Consider the following 21,342-nt stretch of genomic DNA (forward strand, 5'->3'; position numbering starts at 1 on the left):
TGGTTGCAATTTCTTTCTAGTAATATTGTTCTTTTGTATGCTTTTAGGATTGGATGCAACAAGCGCTGATTTCCAGTCCTAGTAGAGAATGGCTCATGGGTGGAATCCATACTTTCAGAACCTTCCACCACTGTCATCCGATCCTGAGACACTGAGGAGGACGGCAGAGTCTGACGGATCTCTGTCCCAGCATACAGAGAACTTGACTGGACATCATGGTTTCTCAGGTACAGTGGCTTCACAAGAAGCTGCTGTATCACACCCAAACTTTAACACAAGTTATTACGCAAATCCTCGTTCTGAAGATTCAAGATCGGACTGTGTTTACGAAAGGTACTGCCAAACACAATGGCGAGCAGATGGAGAACAAATGGAAAAGGATTACATTCCAAGATGTGGAAACAACAGTTTCCCCAGTTTTGCACCAGATGGGTTACCAACATCAGACTCTTTTCATTCATCTTTTACACCAGATTTACAAGGAGTTGAACAAAACTGTAAAATGTCATCTGCATCATGTCTTGAGGACTACTCGTCTGTAAGCAGCTGCTCAGATATAGATGGTGAAGAACGACCTTGTAAATTCAGTGGAAGTGACACATTTCCGAAGCAAAAAGCTGAGATTGATTTGAAAGACAGTTCAGCAGATTTCTTGTTCAATGACACTGGAAATTGTCATCTTCAATCTGATAGCTTGTGTCCTAATATGTCAGAAACAAATGTCTTTTCAATGAAAACATGTGCTGGACACAATCAGTCTTCTACCTCTTGTATGATAAAGGGTACAGGGAGTGAGACTGTACATAATGGAAATGATTGTGATAGTTTTCAAGATCACGAACAAAAAGAGGGCATGGAAAGAAATCTTAAGAATGCTACATATCCAGACTTCCTAATGACTGGTAACTTGACTGAAGTTGGAAATGATCAGTACCCAGTGGAGAAGGAAGAGGATCGGATTAAATCGTCTACTTCAGCTTTGTTTGACAACAAGCAAAATCTCACTGATGGAAAACCCTTAAAGGAACAGGATGACAGTGACGGTATGACAGACTTGACAGCCAATCACTATACAGTTGTGAGTGAATATGTGCAAAGAAAAATTAATATCCAGGACACTCCAAGAGAAGAATCAGATTTGTCGAACATTGAAGTTTCCAACGAGCAGAAACCCTTAAATCTAAATGTCACTAAATGTGGAGACAATATTAAGAAAGCTGATTGTCATGAAAAAGAAATTTCGACTTGCATGTTTCAAGTGTCTGATCATCTGACTCTTAAGGAGTCGAATTCGAAAAATATTGATAATGAATTGAGTGAATGCAGTTTGAGTAGCAGCACTCATGAAACAGAATCCAGCTTGCAGTTATCTGAGCAATCCTGTGAAAGCCCAGCTCAGGACAGTAGTTGTATAAACCTTTCTGAGATGGATAACGCTGGCACTGATGCTAGTGTTGTGAACTTTTCAAAAACCTGCTTGCACCCAAGTAATACCAACTTAGACATGGGTATTGAAAGAGAAACAAAAAGCTATGAAGAGTTTACAAGTGCAGAATGTAGGGCAAAAGAATTTTCTCCTGATCTGGATTGTTATGGTCTAGTTGTCACTTCGTCCAGTGATGCTAATAACATGGAAAAGCAAAATGTGGCTTGTTGTGGGTTGTCTGGTGTAGAGTTGCACAATTCAGACACGGATGAAAATTCCCAAAGAGACTGTGTTAAAATTGAAGAAAAGACCAATCTTTCCCCAATTCTAGACTGTGTTAGTCCCACCGTCACAAATGATACAATTTGTGAGAAAACTGATGGTAAAAATGCTACCATTCATGTTGGTTCTGCTTCAGAGGCATGCTGCTCAAGCACAGATATTCTTTCTAATATAGAAATGGCAATGACTTCTACAGAAAATATAACTCAAAATTGTCCTGCCCTTAATGACACTGACAGTTTTGCAAATGACATTAGTGATGAGAAGAAAAGTCTTACAAGCAGTCCTGAATCTTGCTCTAAGCAAAATGCTGCTTGCACAAGTCCCCATGCCTGTCTGGAATTGGAAAAAGCACCAGTGAAAGAAACTCTGAACTTATCTCCACATCATGATGTTTATCAAAGTACCACCTGTGATGGTCAAGCTCCAAATCATGATGATGATCCCTGTGTCACCAGTGACAGTTTATGTACTAACATTAAAGACATTGTTAGTGATCCAGAGTCGTCCTTGCAGCCAGACAGCTTACATCCCTGCTTTTCAAAGGAATGTGCAAGTCTTGCTGAAGGAACAAGTACTACCAACCACACAGATCCAGAATGTAATACTGAAACACTGTCAACAAATGACAGCAAGCAAATGGCGATGGACAGCGTAAAATCCTGCTTACAGCCAAAACCCTCAAACATGGACATTAAATCAAGTTCAGAAAAAGAACAGATGCTTTCAGGAAAGAATACAAATTCAATCTCCTCTCTCAATCAATACAAGTCAATGGATGAAAGTTTTGTAGAACAAGAGTCAATACGTCTTGGTGCAGATATTTTTGATGATGCAAGAGAATCATTTGAAAAGTCGGACCAGCCTGTGCCTACCTTGTTGTATGGCGAGCCTCTGTCAGGAGAAGATTCTTCATGCACTACTAGTGAAACAAAACTTGCCTCAAGCCAGCATGAACGAACAGTTGTGAAAAATCATGATGATGAAATCATGGACGAGTTGGAAAAACAAGCACCTCAAATAACATCATCCCTACAAGTGAAAAGACTGCTGCACCCTGTTGTGATATTAACAACCTCAGAGTCAACAAATGGAAAGAGCAGCCCCCACTGCTGTGCTGATTGCCAACACACATCACACAATGTAGATGAGCTGATTGAGCACCATTTTTTTCGCCATTCAATGCCTAGTTTTCAATATTGCCAAACTTGCAATATTTATCTGATGACAAACAAAGGAAATAAACATTTTTGTGATGCTGTCGAAAGTCCCCCGCTCTCCTCTGACTTAATTCCAAACAAGAAAAAAATTGACTATGGCCGCTACACTTGCAACAAATGCAAACTTGTGTTTTCAAAAATACGTCTTTTTGTGAAGCATATGCGAATTCACACTGGCACAACACCATATAGGTGTAATCAATGTGGCATGTATTTTGCACAGACTAGTTCCCTGCGAATGCACAAACGAGTACCTGGCAGATGCAAGGGGTCCAAGCTGACAGATAGAAAATCTGATGCTTTAATTAGCAAAGCTGAAAGATCTCCACAAAAAATTGTGGAACAGAACATTTCATATGAAAGTATGAAGAAATGTTACGTACGGCTTGTTGACATTTCCAATACAAATCATTGTCAGTTGTGTGGTAAATTGTTTGCTTCTGTAAAGCAACTCAAAAAGCACTACTTCAATGTGCACAAGAGAAAGAAACGGGTTGTCTCATCAAAACGATTCACCGCAAAGGTCGGCAAAAAAAATCCTCATAAAGTGGAGAGTGAAAAAGACGACAAATGTAAATGTCCTCTTTGTTCACGACTTTTCAAGTACTCCCACAACAGGGCTCGGCATTTGCGTGACTGTGTCAGAAATGAAATAAGTGGTGGAAAGAAAAAGATTGGTGACAAATATGTGTGTCCATTGTGTAGAACTACCTTCATGTCAACATCTGCCAGATATAGACACATTAAAACCATTTGCTTGCGAGAATATCTTGACCGACTTGCAGATGAGAAAAGGAAAAAGACGCTTCAGACCAAACAGGAAGGAGAACTAAGACCACAGTCAAAAGATGTGCAAAAAATACAAGTGAAAGCACTCCCAGATTCAACAAGCTCCAAGACGGTCTTATTCTACAAATGCAATCACTGTCCAGCAGTTTTTCAGAATCCCTCTGGAAAGTATAGACATATGAAAAAGCATGAGTTATTTAAACTCACTGGGAAAATAATCAAGTATAGACGTTCTGTTTTCTCTGTGTCTAAACCAGAGTTTCTGAGTAATACAAAGACTGAAGAGAGTACCAATCAATCAGAAACTGTTGAAGCTGTTGTAAATCAAGCTCTGAGCTGTCGCTTTTGTGGAAAAACTTTCAGCATTTTGCTGTCACTAAAGAGACATGAGAGAAATCATAGAGGTGAAAGACCATATCGCTGTCTAGAATGTAGAAAGGGATTCAAGAAACGCACCCATTTGGTTACTCATAAACTTATTCACCAGAAAAGATACAATTGCACTGTCTGCAAAAAAAAATTCCTAACTGTCGGAGAACTGCTTCAGCACAGGAAATCACACCTTGAAAGGGGGAAACTTCAGTGTCCTGAGTGTCCATCACAGTTTGATTATCCTGCTCGTCTATTAAGACATATTCCAATCCACAAAAATAAGGACTTAAAACCAAATCAACCTGAAGAGGAAATGCCATCAAAGGAACAGCAGCCCTTGGAAACTGCCAAAAAAGAGAGTGCACCAAAACAGTTGCAATGTTCCTTATGCAAAAAAGTTTTTGATGATTCTAATATACTAAGAAAACATTGTCTTACACATATTTCAAAGTCCTCTTCATGCCAATGTCCATTTTGCAAGAAACATTATCCTGATCGCCGCAATTTACTGCGCCATATGGTCAGACATTCTGGAGACAAACCATTTTCCTGTACCAACTGTGGAAAGCAGTTTTATAGATCCATATACCTTAAAATGCACAGTCTGAAGTGTTTGCCATCTCAGAGTAGTCGCCTTGACAAAACTAATTCACATAAACGTTTGCAGTGTTCTACGTGTCCCAGGAGTTTTACTAGAAAAGACCGTTTTCGAAGGCATCTTGAGGGCCATAAGGCAAATCGTCTGTTTCCTTGTGAAAGATGTGGTGTGTTCTATGGGAAACCTAAAATAAGTTTTCATAAAACAACCTGTGGGGAGACTGCAAGTCTCTCTGTTGATGACACACTGGCTGCAGGGTATTCCAAACAACGTTCCACAAAAATAAGCAAGAACAACCAAGAAGCATCTTCAAAAAAGAGCCAGAACATCCATAAACCACCACCACACTCTACTGCATCCAAATTACATCGTTTTAAATGCCCTTACTGTCCACAGAAGTTTAAGTACGCATCCTATTACTTGAGACATCTTGTTTCACATACTGGCGTGCAACCCTATGCATGCACACGCTGTGGCCAAAGATTCAAAAGTCAGGCATTGCGTTTTAGTCATGAAGAATCTTGTAATGGTATTAAAATTTCAAAGCAGTCAAAACCCAAAAGTGATGGTGAAACAAAAATGGATACTCTTATAGAGGCAATTCAGAAGCCCCCAACAGAGCAGGAAACTGAGTACAAGTGTAAATTCTGCACCAAAGTCTTTATGAAACCACAAAGTTTAAGAAATCACATTTTGAAACACAATGAGGTGAAGCCTTATCGCTGTAAAGCCTGTGACAGCTGCTTTTCAAGATACGATCATCTGAAGATACACCAGTCTCACTGCAATGGTAAAAAAACACGTCTGGAGATCAGAATTCCCAAAATCAGTCTAGATGATGTTGGCAGAGGCTGGCAAACCAAGTTTAACGTCGTTCCTCTTGATAAGCAGGAGACATTTGATTGTAAAGTCTGCTTGAAAAGCTTCTCAACACAGTCCAAACTTTCCAGACACAATACCATGTTCCATTCTATAAAACAATTCAAGTGCATGTGCTGTGGTTCTGCTTTCTCTCATGAAAAGACATTAAAATCACACCGGAAGTGGAAAAGGTGCAGAAAACCAACCAGGGATACAAACGTTTCCCTGACTGATGACAATAATCAACCAACAGAAACTGTGCCAAAACCACAGAGTGACACCAGAAATCGTATCGTACTGAAGATCCAACCTTTTATTAATAAAAAATTCAAGTATGTATGTAGTTACTGCCCCCGCACTTTTAAACACAGTGGTCCATTAAATGTGCATCTTCGTTTACACACGGGAGAAAAGCCATATTCCTGTGAGTATTGCAACGAGAGATTTATAAGGAGGGATTATGTCCACCGTCATTATTTAAAGTGCAAGAACAAACTTCAGCACAACAAACAAATGCTTTGTGACAGATGTGGAGGATTTTTCCCAGAAGAAGAGCTTAAAGAACACAAACTAAACTGCTCTGTCAGACCACATCTCTGCGAATACTGTGGAGAAAAATTTGTAAAGAAGGAATATTTGGTGCGTCATTTATTAATGTGCAACAAGAAACCTCGGAGTGGTGATATGCTCTGTGACAGGTGTGGAGGATTTTTCCCAGAAGCCAAGCTTGACGATCACAAAAAAGTTTGCACTTCAAAACCAGGGTCACCACCAGTCCCCAAAATCAAGCAGCCAGACACTCAAAGCCCACCAAAAGGTTTTTCTTGTGCTTATTGTAGTACTCGTTTTTTGCTGTTTTCACAGCTCCAAGAGCACTTTTTAAGCACACACAAGACAGAAACCATGAGTCCACCCGAGTCTACAGCTCCCCTGCAACAACTTCTGTCTGATATACCAAACATAAAAGAAGAGCCTGTGGCTGAGAGTTGTGAGGAAAGGCTTTTTGAAGGTGCAAATGTTATCTGTAAACCAGATACAGCACCTAAGAGTGACATCTCTCTACAGTTTGTCTGCCCACAGTGTAATATGTGTTTTACCAATAAAGCTGGACTAATTGGTCATCAGCGTGTGCATGCCACAGAAACTCCATATAACTGTAAATTATGCAAGAAGGGCTTTTGGAATAAATTTCTACTCCGAAATCACAGAAGGAAATGTAAACCAAATGCAGCCCAAGAGCTTGAAGGTCCTTTAAAAGCAAAAATTGATTTTGCACTTCAAGACTCTGAGTTTGTATTCAAAGACTCTGAAACACCAGCCAACACTGAGGTTTTGCAAACCGACATTCCTTGCAATGAAGAGTCCGAGAACGAGTCATCAAGAAGTTCTCATGAAATTCAGGAGCAGAACAGCTTAAGTACAGAAAAGAAATCTGTGCAGTATCAGTGTTCAGAATGTAATAAAAGTTTTACTGATGGCCTGTTACTCATAAGCCACCTTGAAGACCATGGAAGGGAGGAACAAGAGAGAAAGCAAAATAAATGTTCATTGTGTGGGAAGATATGCTCTAGTCAAGGGAATCTAGAAAAACACATGAGGATTCATGTAATTAATCAAAAATACTCTTGTGCCCACTGCTCCAAAGTGTTTCCCACAATGTCTGATCTTGAAAAACACAAAACAAGTCACGATCCAAACAAGCCCTTTATTTGCAAATTATGTCAACAACGGTTCTGGACAAGACCAGCTCTGTGTGACCATTACAAAGCAGAACATGCAGATAATGTGTTCTATTGTCAGTTCTGCAGTAAAGTCTATCCCATCAAGAAATCACTGACTTATCATTGTAAGAAATGGCATGCAAAAGAGTGGAAGGATGTTAGGAGTGCAAGGTTGGAAAAAGGTACCAATGAACAGCCGTCTAGCAGTCATGTTAGTACAAATGGTGAAAGCGACGAGGATGAAATTGAGGACAGTGACAGCGACTCTGACTCTGCACCATATTTCCCATGCCATGTGTGCGGGAAGACGTTTCCAACGTCAGAAAGTCTTGAGGATCACCAACTGTGTCACCTGGGCAAAAAGCCACATGAATGTGCAGAATGTGGCAAATGTTTCTTCCATGCATCACAGCTGCAGCATCACCAGCGAATGCACAAGTCTGAATTTCAGTGTCAAACATGTGGCAGGGGCTTCGTTTCTCTCTTTGCACTGCGAACCCACAAGCATACTCATGGGAAGAGTCGCCAGTGCCGTTGTTCCAAGTGTCACCTCTTCTTTACTGGCCCCATGCAGCTTGCAGAGCACATGTCTACCCACCGTGAAGAGAGCTTTCCATGTGATATATGCAATAAGGTCTTTCAGTCCAAGAGTAGTAGAGTTGAGCATCGGAAAAGCCATTCTGCATCATTTGATGAGCTTTCAGACTCTAGAGGAGATCGTGAACTGTCTGAAAGCCTCATTGGATACAGCTCAGAGTTCAGGTATCGCTGTGGTATTTGTAGAGAGCGCTTCAGAGACCCAGAAGAGCTTTCAGAACATGGCTGCATGGAAGCCAAAGAGCGACCCTATTCCTGCACGAGCTGCAATCAACACTTTCTTCATGCATCTCATTTAAAAAAGCACATGAACACCCATCAGCCATCATGGTCTGCTAGAGAGTATCCATGCAATCAGTGCAACAGTAGTTTTTCCTCCTCACAACATTTCCTCAAACATCTCAAGACCCATGTCAATGCCTCATCAGGAGTTCAAAGAGATGGGTTCATATGCCCAGTTTGTCATCTGTGTTTTGCCAATGCTGCTGAACTGATGGACCATTTTCCAACACATCCCGATAATGCAACTGATGGAAAAGAACTTCAGCTTGACCCCTCTGAAAGTGAGCTTGAAAAACGGAAGCTGCTTCATTCAACATCGACTTCAGAGTATGAATGCACAAAGTGCAGTGGGACCTTTTTGGGGGGTGACTCTTTTCATCGTCACAAATGTTTCCAACAGCAGGCAGTGGTGCAGAGCAAATACCCAAGTCCAACTCATCATGTAGCAGCGGAGGAAGAGGATATTGATGTTACTGGAGAGGACTTGTACACGTGTAATGACTGCTCAATGCAATTCTCCTCCAAAAGCAGTCTGTTGGACCATCAGAACATGCACCACCTGAATAGAAAGCATTTCACTTGTGATCATTGTGGAAAAAACTTTGCCAGGATGTCATATCTTAAAAAGCACAAGAATAGACTTCTTTTAAAAAAGCTCTCAAACAACGCAGCTGAACTGGTCATAAAAAAGTTCAAATGTGCCCACTGTACTGAAAAATTTATTACTGCCCAAGATTTGTCTTTACACATGAGACTGCATGCTGAAGAACAAGCAGGAGAATATCGCTGCGACATGTGCTACAAGTCATTCAGCAAACCTTCTCTTTTGAGGCATCATCAAGAGAGTCATGTTGGTGAGGTTGTATACGAGTGCACGGAATGTGACAAAGCATTTGCTTTTCCTCACCTTCTGGAGGAGCATCAACAGACTCATGCAAGATCCTCCAAGGAATAGTACCAACACATTTATTGTGCATACCCTTTGATAACTAAGGTGTTTTGAATAGTCTTCATGCCTTTCACCTGTGTACCTCTACTTGTACTTAAAACTTTGGTCCTTTTTTGCCCTCGTTGTATATTTAAAACGCTTTTGGCTAATGTGTTTATGGCAAAGCATTTTGACTTGATTTTCTGTTGTGTACATTTTTAGTTTTATTGTAGGGGTTTGTGTACAATACATTTGCCACATAGTTTCTAGACGGTGTTTGTAAATCTGTGTTCAAAAATATATTAAAAAAAATGGGAAAGAATGTTCATGTTATGACTCAGATTTTTTTTTTTTAGGTTCAACATATTTTGAAATACTAGTAAGTTTTGTTGATGATATGTAAAGTAGATTCTAACCTGGTAATTTTAATCCTGTGAACTTTTCTATGGTTGGACTATTCCTGTACTATATATAATTTTGTAATCTTCAGTTCATTTCTTCTTTTTTTCCTTTGGTAATGCGAGTAGCATCTTGTACAGACATTGAAAAATGCTCGAATGGAAGTTATTTTCACCACCAGTTTTTTTTCTTCTGTTCTTTTTTTCCTCTTTTTTTTTTTTTTTTTTTACAAAAGTTGATGCATTTAAGAATTAAAATCAACGTTAAATCCATGTGTTTTTTTATTATTGCCCTCTGAGTTTTCTGTTTGTAACATTTGCCCAAAAGGTGAGAGAAACTTCTAAAATTACATATTTTCATATAATAAACTGATTGACAAAATATTTGTATGATTTATATTTTAAAATGGAGAAAAGCAAGAGCCAGAAAAAAAATGGCAAGGCTAAAAATGAAGCTGTAAATGTACATTTTGTTGTGTATTATAAAAACAGACTGGGTGAAAAAAAAGTTGCTTTAAAAGTAACACAAGACAAAAATATGCATAGTGCAAGAACATGCAAGTGGTAGAGCTGTTGCCTCTCAGCGAGAAAGTTGTCAGATCGAAGCCCGAAAGCGGACTTTTCTTTGTAGTTTGCATGTTCTCTGTGCATGTGAGTTTCCTCCAGGTACTCTGGTTTATTCCGCAGACCAAAAACATGCATGTTAGGCTAAATGGTGTCTAAAATTTTCCCTTTTGCACCAAGAAGACATGAGCACCAGTGACCATGAAAGGAAAATGGGCAAAGATAATGGATGGACATAGCTGCCCTAACATACATTACTTGGCCAAAAGAAAAGTTGCTACCACACACTGAAATGGACCCTTTCCCAAAAATTTGAATATAATTGAAAAGTTATTTAACTTCCATAATTCCATTCAAAAAGTTGATCTTTAATAGATGATAGATTCAGGACTCGCAGTTTAACAATTTCAAGTATTTATGTGTATTTTTACACAATTTGGGCTTCCAGCTCATGAAACTCACAAAAATAGGAATTCAAAAAATTACAATACTGTGAAGACATCAGCCCACATTACTCAGTTTTTGCAGGAAAAAAAAGAAATTGGGATCACAACAAATCAATCAAAAATATGGTACTTTCAAAATGATATGTCATTCTTCAATACTTGGTTGGGAATCTCTTTGCCTTAATCACTGCCTCGATGCGACGTGGCATTGAGGCAGTCAGCCTGTGGCATTGCCTGGGAGTTATGGAAGCCCAGATTTCCTTGCTGCTTGCCGTCAGCTCTTCTTTGTTGTTGGGTCTGGTGCCCCTCATTTTCCTCTTGAGAATATCCCATAGATTTATTTCTCAATGGGGTTTAGGTCCGGCGAGTTGGCTGGCCAATCAAGCACTGTGGAATGGACATCAAACTAGGTTTTGGTGCTTCTGGCAGCATGGGCAGGTGTCAGGTCCTACTGGAAGATGAAATCTGCATCTCCATACAGATCCTCAGCAGAAGGAATCCTGAAGTTATGTAAAACATTCTGGTAGACTGTTGAGGTGACCCTGATTTAAGAAATCAGAGTTTACCAACACCTGCACCGGACATTGCACCCCAAATCATGACTGACTGTGGATATTTCACACTGGACCTTAAGCAGTATGGGCTCTGTTCCTCAACCTTCTTCCTCCAAACCTGTGGACCTTGATTTCCAAATGAAAGGCACACTTTACTTTTATTGGAAAAGAGGACCGAGGAACCCAACAGTTGTAGCCCATCTCCCGGATGCGTCTGAATGTGGTGTTTTTTTAAGCTGCGACTCTCACCTCATTCCACTCTGGATCTATGCCAGTTTCTGGAATCTTCTCTGTTTGATAATCCACGGAAGCCCACGGTCATCTTTTGCTGGTGCATCTTCTTCTGCCACCTTTTGCCCTTTCACTAGACTTCCCATTGATATGCTTGGACACAGCACTCTGTGAACAGCCAGCCTCCTTAGCTATGAACTTTTGTGGCTTTATGTAAAAATAAACAAATACTTGAAATTGTTTAAATTGCGGGCCCTAAATCTATCATCTTATTAAAAATTATCTTTTTGAATGGAATTATGGAAGTTAAAAAACTTTTCCATGATATTCTCATTTTTTGGAAAGGGGCTGTATTTTGTTGGACCGCCTTTAGATTCGCTGTGGCATTGTTTCGATAAGCTGCAATGTCACAAGATCTATTTCCATCCAGTGTTTCTATTTCCATCCAGTGTTACATTAATTTTTCACGAAGCTCTTGCATTGATAGCAGATTCTGACCACTGCACAAAGCCTTCTCCAACACATCCCAAAGATTCTCAGTGGGGTTAAGGTCTGGACTCTGGTGGCCAATCCTTGTGTGAAAATGATGTCTCGTGCTCCCAGAACCACTCACAATTCGAGCCCAATGAATCCTGGCATTGTCATCTTGGAATATGCCCGTGCCATCAGGGAAGAAAAATCCCATTGATGGAATAACCTGGTCATTCAGTATATTCAGGTAGTCGGCAGACCTCATTCTTTGAGCTGAACCTAGACTTGACCAACTGCAGCAACCCCAGATCATACCACCTCCCCCACAGGCTTGTACAATAGACACTAGGCATGATGGGTGCATCACTTCATCTGCCTCCCTTCTTACCCTGATGCGCCCATTACTCTGGAACGGGGTAAATTTGGACTCATCAGACCACATGATCTTCTTCCATTGCTCCAGAGTCCAATCTTTATGCTCCATAGCAAATTGAAGCCTTTTTTTTCCAGTTGGCCTCACTGATTAGTGGTTTTCTTAAGGCTACACAGTTGTTCAGTCCCAATCCCTTCAGTTCCCTTTGCATTGTGCATGTGGAAATGCTCTTCCTTTCACTATTAAATATAGTCCTGAGTGCTACTGTTGTTTTTCGTCGATTTGATTTCAGACATTTAAGTGATCGCCGATGACGGTCATTCAGGGTTTTTTTTCTGGCCATATTTCTTCCTCGAAGACTATGGGTTCCCACTATCCTTCCAGTTTTTAATAATGCATTGGACAGTTCTTAACCCAATTTTAGTAGTATCTGCAATCTCCTTAGATATTTTCTCTGCTTGATGCATGCCAATGATTTGACCCTTCTCAAACAGACTGACATCTTCCAACATGGTTGTTTAAAAAATGAGAAGCAACTCATTGCACCAGTTGGGGTTAAATAACTTGTTGCCAGCTGAAAGATAATCACCCATACAGTAATTATCCAATAGGAGACTTAGTTAAATCCAAGTGGCAACTTTTTTTTTTGGGGGGGGGGGGGGCTTGTCAGTGTATATTTTAAAATATTTTCAACACATAGGCGACGTTAAAATATATATTGTTAATGAAACTAGACCAAAATTTAGAAGCAGTGCATGAAACACTAATCACTAATTAAATAGCATCATTTCATCTTGTGTGGCCCAAATTTGACCAAGCTATAATTGGAGATTATATAGTTTTAATATTAAAAATAAAACTACCTTATTATCAGGATATGTTGATAAGAATACTTAAACATGAATGCATGCCTACTTTTTTAGCATCCCTGTATGAAGAAAGAAGTAACGTGAAGTATCGGCCTGTGGAAGCAGAGCCTCCAGAATCCTCTGTGGCTACAGAGACCTAACGTCAGCCACAGATCCTCTGCTGGAGCCTTCAGGCGCTCGTGTTGTGCGCATGCGCATGCAAAGCATTCCGCGCCTTCTGCAGCTGCGGCTCTCGGCTTGGAGCTCCAGTTCTTCCTGGCAAAGCATCATTTTTTGTTCGCCACAGAAACCCAGCGGAGCCGCGTCTCCCTCAGAGTTTAGCCTTCGCATGGACAGATCCAAGCTGTGGCTATTTCTCCTCTTCCTCCTCACTGGCGTTCTTTGTGAATCTTCTTCGAGTGAACAACCTTAGCGCTTTTGTAACTGGTGAGTCCGACATGGGCGGGTTTTTTCCCCACTGCTTCCTCTTAAGAAGTCATGGTTACAATGGGATCTTGCTCGGAAACGTTATTCAGTTCTCCGGCCTGCACAAGAACGTGGTCGGCCACCTCCTCTTGGTTAGCTTTCACAGCACTCCGTCCCTCCGGGATGTTTCAGGACGACCTAGCTTGACGGGGCTAGATGCTAATTGAGCAAGCGTTAAACAAATAGTCATTTTGGCAGCTCAGTTACTTGAGAGTAGGACTTGTAAACACAATATTTAACCCTTTTATTAATACGAGTTTTTATGAAAACGGCGAAACCGTGTTTATATTCGATTTGACCAGCAATGGCTCGCTAACGTAGCAGCTTGTTGTGTTTGCGGACACCTCGTGGTATTTTCTCTTTTTAAAAAAAAAATTCAACCTCTCCGGATTCGATAAGTGTAATTTTTTGTTATTTATTCCAGTTTCGTCGTTTACTATAGGGAATTCCGTACATTTTCTTACAAAGGTGAATTATTACTTCGGATTTTGTTTTGGTTAAGTGTAGCATCAAAATATATGGAGTTTAGGTAATCGATCAGATTGAAGTCCATTTCTTAGTGGCGTTTATTTTTAAAGAAGACCTCAATAATTGTTAATATTTTCAGAGCCCCAATATATGCCTTAAGTGAAGCATTAAATACGGGTATGTTAGTTAATCCTATTTACTTCCTAAATAGCTTTAACAACATTGCCGCTGTTGAATATGAGCAAATAATACTTGACATTTTAGGAATAAGTTCCCTGTCTCCGAGGCACAGTAAACGCATCATTAAAATCTGAGCAAGGCAGAGGTGCTGAGAGTTTTACAAACAAATCCTCTGCAAAAGCTGACAAACATTTTATTTTAGTGTGTGTGTGTGTTGGTTTGTTGTGCTATAAGGCATTAGAAACTATGGGCCATCAAGCAGAATTAATCGTCCTGTCTCTTGTGAAGTTTTTACCATTTGCTGACAGCATTATTTTCCCCCTCAGCTCCACGTTCATCAGGTTGACTTTGTTGTTTGTACGTTTTTTTTTTATTTCTAATGTTTATGACCAGTCTGCAAAACCGAGATGAGCGAAAACGTATGCCTTTAACCAAGTTGGTAGCAAAAAAACATTTTAACACCTCCAAAAGTGGGTGAGGAACCCTAATTAACTTATTTTAAAGTCAAAAGTAAGAACAAAAATGGAGAACCAAAAAAGTCCATGCTCAATAATCCAGATATACAATCCAACAATTTTCAGTTGGGTCATCTGGACAGTTTCTTTTTTTTGCTGAAACGTTTCACCTTCCATCCAGAAGGCTTCATCAGTCAAGGAAACGCACAACACAAAACTGATTCTTCCCCATCAGTGTTGTGTTGTTTCCTTGACGGATGGAGCCTTCTATCTAAGCAGCATAACTAAGGGATAGCTCAGGAAACCCAAGCCAACTCTACCTATAGGAAGAACATGAAACCTTTCCTGAAGATAAGAGGGCAACTTGTGAAAAGCAAAAGTACAAACACTTCTCTTGGATATAGTGCAGGTAAAGAATGGGATGGAAAGGATGTGGTTGCTAATTACCTATATTTCCTTAATTTAGGCTTATCGTTACTGAAACATTGGTGGCATTTTCCTTAACGAGTTGTGAAGAAGACACAGCTAGATTTCGGCTTCATTAGTGATTCATTTGCCTGCAGGAAACAATAATCTGACTTTATTTTCTAGACATTGTGCAAATTGCAATATTGTAACTGGCTTTGATGTGTTATAAAACTCTCCTGTTGTTTTACTGAATTCACAAGATGTTTTCACATAATTGTGAGAAGATTTCACATCTTAATAAGTCAGATTTAAATTGTTACTGAAGGTCAGCCAGTACAAACTTTGATCATAATCCTCTTTCATATTGCCGTTTCTGAACAGGTCGGATCAAAGACGGTCTAAAGTAATTTACTGGAAAAGAGTTTAGGTTTCTTTGAGAGTGTATACATTATAAAAACTGGGTTGCACAATTGCTCTCAACATGTTTTTTCATCAGTATATTATTTTCAAATCTGCAATATAGTTGTTTAAAGTATGTTTTTAGTTTGAAGCTACAATGTCCTAATTTGTATCACTTCCAAGTGACTGAGCCACTACACATTTATATACTTCTTTTTAATAAAGGCATGTACTTCTCATGTTATAAATTAAACTAATTCAGACAGGCCTGTTTTAATTTCACATTATTATTATTGGGAAGAGTTGACAGTAGTATAGTTGCAGTATTTGTAAAAGCTTTACATTTGTGTTTGTTTTCATCTTAGTTTTGTGATAAATGTTTCTGTTCAGTGCCCTGAGACAACTTCGGTTGTGACTCAGCGCTATATAAACTGAATTGAATTGATAATTACATTGAAGTCAATATGTTCATTCAACCTTTATTTATACAGGTTAGTCTTATTGAGCCTCGAGGACTCATTTACAAGAGAGACCGTGAGTTTTAAAAATGGACAGCGAAGGGGCTAGTCTGGTGGGAAGAGGGAGATCGTTCCATAATCTTGGAGCTTGTTGGTAAAACAAAAAGTGTCGTTTGCACAAAAATTGTTTATCCCATTTATTTTTATCTTGGTTGCTTTTATTGTTGACACTGGTGCATTGTTAGATGTTAAACTAGTTCACGGTAAGGCCGTTCTTACCTAGCCAGCTTGTTTAACCACGATTGAAACCGTCGTGATGATTTTTTTTTTACTTTTTTACGTGGCTAACATTTAAATATGCTGGATTGTGCTTGTGGAAAAGGTGCATATATCCAGAGCTGTGGGTTCTCTCTGTACCAGAGAGGCTTGATGGATCTGGTGACAGCAGGCTGCAATGGCTGTCTCCTCATGTTGGGATCCATCTCATGCTTCGGCTGCTCTGTGGGTTGAGGCCTCGAGGAAACTGCAGACAATAGCAGCTCAGATTTTGAATCACCTTGGCTTTCCTACCTCTGTCTTTTATAGTTTTTCATGGTACTAACATAGAATAAAAACATTTTAAGATATCTAATTATATATATATATATTTTTTTTAAAAATATAATTATATATATATAAAATCTAAAAAAAAGTTAGTTATTCCATTTTTATTATAAATTACTCTTGATTACAATTATTTCCTCTAATGTTGTCCATGTTGTGTGTGATTTTACAGGAACCTGCTCAGCTGGAACAAAACGCCCAGCGTGCAGTGTATGTTGGGCTGCCAACATGCTTGGATTACAGGGAACTGCTGCGGCTCCCAAAGTCTATCGATGTATGGCGTGCTCAGACACCTTCGCTGGCTTAGCCTCTTTGCTCGTACATCAAGCGAGCCATGCGAATACTGTCTCCAAGGGCTCTTCCCCTCCTCCAACGCAGCCCAACACCATCCTTCAGGAAACGCTGTTTGCAAGTACAGTCTCAACCAATGAGCAAGCCAGTCCAGCTGCTCCGATTGCTGAGAGCCCTTCACCTTCATTTTACATTTGTGATTGTGGAGAGGAATTTCATGAGTTTAGTCTGATGCTGGAACATAAACGTTCACACGTCTCTGAGATGCAGCAGCTGCAGCCCCTAGACAGTAATATTGCTCTTCCTAGTGGAGCAGAGTCTGACGGTGATTTTGCTACCCAGCAGCCATCATTTACTTCTGTAAACCAGACGGGTTTAGATCTTAGTCGCCCTTCGACTTCCTTGTCCCCAGCTATTGAAGCGTCCCCATCGAATTCAGCAGATGTGGATTTGGAGGACCATGTTGCCATGGTAACACCTCAAGACCAGTGTATTCCTCCTCCTAAAGATATCAGTATGGAGCCAACTGAAAGCATGTCTTCTGCTGCAGAGGACATGTCGGAGAGTGAAGAAGATGTGGTTTTTCCAAACAAACCTAATTCAGACCAACATAATTCAAAGGGTGAATATTTACCCAAAAATAACGCCCTAATGAAGATGCTGGCATCAGCGTACAAAAACCGTTATCCACCTCCTTTGTCCGAGAGTCTAAATGATGAGAGAGTCGTACCCAAGCAAGAAGCTTCTCAAATTGAAATAACACCAGTAGATAAACCACAAGCCTCTTCAATTAATGATCTCTCTATTGCCCAGTTGAGACGACTGCTCATTAAACCTGGTATAAAAACCAAAGCTCCATCTATTAGTAAAATCCTGGAGTCAAGTAGGAAGAGGGTCGTCTCCCTAACTAAGACTTTGTCTCCTGTTGTGGTTCTTGAAACCCGCCAAAAGCTCATGGATTCCTCATGTAAAGGCACATATGGGAGATATCAATGTGGCCGCTGTCGTAGAGTCTTTCAGAATGTAGACAAACTGACAGAGCATCATTTTTTGCACAAAAAAGAGCGGATCAAATGTTGCCGTCGTTGCAAACAGCTCATCATTGGCCGGTTGCCTTTGCCCGACAATCATGTCTGCCCTCAGATGAGAAACAAACCGTTAGCAAGGCCCTTGAAAAACAAGTTACCATTTGGCTCTAAAATAGTGCCATTCCACAGTCTGAACAATCCGAAAAAGGTTTTCTTTTGTCCATTGTGCAAAAATAGCTATGCACGGAGGTGGAACCTGAAAACACACCGATGCATTGGTCAAATGTCACTTCTCTCTGAGCAGGGCAATTCCACAACACCGATGCTCACCCTAAAGGTCAACAACGCCCATACTGACACAGATCAAGATAAGAGTGAATACCAGAGTATTGCTGTAGGTACTGAGGTTACAAGCCACATCAAGGTTGAAATGAATTCCCCAAATTCAGAGCAGTCTGAAGCTTCACTGTTGGCCTGGACTCCAGCAGCAAAAAGCTTCTCGCCATTCTTTGTCCCATCTCCCGTGATGGAGTCACACCATGATCTCTTAATTGCTTCACTCCAGGAAGGAGAAGTAGAAAGCTGGAATGCAGAAGGGCTTGATGATGAACATGGCAAAGGACAGTGGACAGTGCCCCTGGATGATGAAGTGCATGCATTTAATTTTCTTAATAAAGCTGGTGATGATGAACAGGCAAAGCAGTCGGGGTCGGTCAAGCACTCAGAGATGACTCCCCACGGCCTGCGCTATTTCGTGAGTAATGGTGTAAGGCGTTACCCTTGCAGCAGGTGTCAGAAAACCTACAGTCGTGCCTCAACTCTGCGGCGCCACCTGCGACTGTGTGGCTTTAGGCCACGTGGGTTTGGGAGTGTAGCTCAGACTCAAGTTCAGGGTGCCATCGCACATAATTCCACTTCCGTAAAGCCAATGTTTTCCTGCTTTGTCTGCGGAAGGGCCTTCAATCGCAAGGATAACATGATGACTCACAGAAAGAGGTGTCAGTTTAAGCGAACAATGTCCGACGCACAGAGAGTGACGGTGCAGCCGAGAGTGACGGTCAACGCAGCAGCTGACACGCAACCTCAGGAAGATGATGCAGGAAATTGGGGCATCATGTCTCTGCCCTCTGTACTTCCAAGAAGGGTAACGTGCGAGTGCGGCGCTGGGTTTACATCTCCCCGACTCCTCCTGGATCATTTGCAGAAGCATGCACAAGAATCCTACACATGTCCCACTTGTGGAGAAACTGTCAGTTCCTGGGCTGACTATGAAGTTCATTTGCAGATCCATATGCATCCTCATCACCAGCTGATGAAGGGACTGCAGCCATCGCAGCCTCTTCTAGTGCGAATACAGCAGCCGCAGTTGCCTCAGCCCGTGCTGCAGTCGGCTCAGTCAGTAATGCAGGCAGCTCATCCTGTGCTGCAGCCTCCACAGAAACAGCCACGCCCAGAGTTGCCTCCGCATCTATCAAAAAAGCAACGGACTCTGTGCAATCGATGCGGAAATACTTTTGCGTCTCGTTGTTCCCTTCGAAGGCACATATCATGGAATCGCTGCAAAGGCTTACGGGCTGCAAACCCACCCAAAACCTTCAACTGTTCTCACTGCAACGCAGACTTTCCAAACGGTATCAGTCTGTTGTTTCACCAGAGAAACGGAGCGTGCAAACCTGCCATCAAGCCTGTACGCTGCCCTGTTTGTCTGCGCTGGTTTGGAACGATGGACAGTCTGCAGAAGCACTTGCTGACTCACAAACAGTCAGAATCGTATCGCTGTGACGTCTGTCAGGGTGTATACCCGTCCCTTAAATCTCTGAAGATCCACCGCAGGAGGATTCATCGCATCCTGATAGGAAACCCTCGGCCTAAAACACAAGAACTACCGACATTTTAATCACACTTGGTTTTAACTGAGACATTTTTGACACAAAGTGGGATATATTTTATGTATTTTTATTCTTCATGTACTTGTTTTTGTTTGTTTGGTTACTTTTCAGGACCCACTTGAACAGTAAGCAGCCACGATGTTTTTAGATGATTTCTTTGTCGACTTATTTATAAAAAAAAATTTAAGTGCTTTGTTCTATATGTTATATTTTTTCCTAGTTCATTACAATCTTGTTTAGCTTTATTAGCCTGTAAATAATACAATGAAGTTTGGTCATCAAGTATTTCATAAAGTTGGTAATGTAGCTTGTTGTTGTTCTTGGTGTTAATAAACGTTCAAAGAATGTGGGAAACGTCGTTCTTATTTTTTATGAGCTGATATTGTTTTAAGGTCAATAGGATTTATTAGGAACTACAAAAATGGGAAAAACATTTCTAAGTTAACTTTTTTTTATGTTAAATTACTCCAACAGCAACTTTAATGGTAAGTCGAACCTTATTATCAGTTGTGTGTAGTTCTCAGGAAGCAGGTTATTAGATGAGTGGAAAAAATACTACATCACTAGCTGCACAGAATAACAAATTCTAACTTCAAATATTGTTTGATGCATCATTACTTCTGTATGAAGTAAATGATTTTTACTTTAAAGTCTTGTATGGCTAAATAATGACCAATTACCGATATTCAAAGTTTCATTCATTCAAACTTTATACAGATTAGTAGGAGTCACGGGGACTCATTTTCAAGAGAGACCTGCTTTAACAAACTGATGTACAGACGGCAATAAACTAAAAATATAAGCAGTAATATAAAACAAAAATGCAAACGAGCTACATTATGAAACTAAAAGCAGGAACTGATTAATTTAAAATATAGCAGTAAAAGTTTATACTATTTTTCTTTGTCTCAGTTATGACTTCAATTTAAACTTGTAACAGTACGTTTGTGAGTAAATGTTCTTATGTTTAAAATGTAACCTTTAATTCAAATGAAACAATCTTGTATAGAAGACTAAACCATGGTTGTGCAGTTAGTAGTTTGGATCAGTGTAATGTAAATGCAAATAAAATTAGATCTGTATTTAAAATGAAATGTTTAAGAGGCACCTTGTTAGTGACATTTCTGATATTTATTATAGATCTTTTTAAAAAGTAGTTAAAAATTTATATTTTAAACGGTGTAACAAATAAATCATGTGATTTGTATTTTGGACTAGTTTTCAAATAATTTTGAGGTCAGTGTTTAATTTGTATTTGCTGCACTTCAGTTTACATATGTAGAAAAACAAACCTGTCCCTAAAATAAAACTAGCATCAACTTGACTCCCTTTTCTCTACCTCCTCCTTTTTCCTTTCTTACCTTTTTTAGATTACACATATCAGAATAATTCATACATCCATCTTTTATCTAGCTGCTTCCTTTCTGGGTTGCATTGCTCAGTGGTGCGTGTTCAGCAGGCACTGAGGAAGATGAGGTACAGCATGGACAGGTTGCAAATTCACACGGCTCATTTCAAAAACACATTTTGCAATATAATAAGAGTTATTTGATATTGAAAACTTTCATGCCATACAGGCTTCTTTTCTTATTTAATATCCGACCATTTAAAAACTACACAAGTATAACAACATCTTGGAATGAAGAATCTTGGGTTTACACCTACCCGATAGGTGGCGGTATAACGCAACAACCCCGGAAGTTTTTCTGGGAAAGG

General features: G+C 40.1%; 2 protein-coding genes and 1 long non-coding RNA gene across 3 annotated transcripts in view; all 3 read left to right on the forward strand.

The window, feature by feature from the left end:
* LOC119409491 overlaps nt 1-636 on the forward strand; it is a 52,060-nt gene extending 51,424 nt beyond the window's left edge. The window contains exon 4 of the long non-coding RNA XR_005186783.1: nt 48-636. This is a non-coding gene — a long non-coding RNA (uncharacterized LOC119409491). The remainder of the gene's footprint in view (nt 1-47) is intronic.
* Nucleotides 637-3,282: 2,646 nt separating this feature from the next.
* Nucleotides 3,283-9,230, forward strand: znf1035 (zinc finger protein 1035). The gene has a single exon (XM_037676358.1). It carries the CDS (start codon nt 3,293-3,295, stop codon nt 9,101-9,103), a length of 5,811 nt encoding a protein of 1,936 aa, XP_037532286.1. The 5' UTR covers nt 3,283-3,292; the 3' UTR covers nt 9,104-9,230.
* Nucleotides 9,231-16,694: 7,464 nt separating this feature from the next.
* On the forward strand, nt 16,695-19,785 carry im:7147486. The gene has a single exon (XM_037677234.1). The coding sequence runs from the start codon at nt 16,695-16,697 to the stop codon at nt 19,632-19,634; it is 2,940 nt and encodes a 979-aa protein (XP_037533162.1). The 3' UTR covers nt 19,635-19,785.
* The last annotated feature ends 1,557 nt before the right edge of the window (nt 19,786-21,342 follow it).

This window comes from Nematolebias whitei, chromosome 5 (genome assembly GCF_014905685.2).
Source record: "Nematolebias whitei isolate Nwh7 chromosome 5, NemWhi1, whole genome shotgun sequence".
NCBI lineage: Eukaryota > Metazoa > Chordata > Actinopteri > Cyprinodontiformes > Rivulidae > Nematolebias > Nematolebias whitei.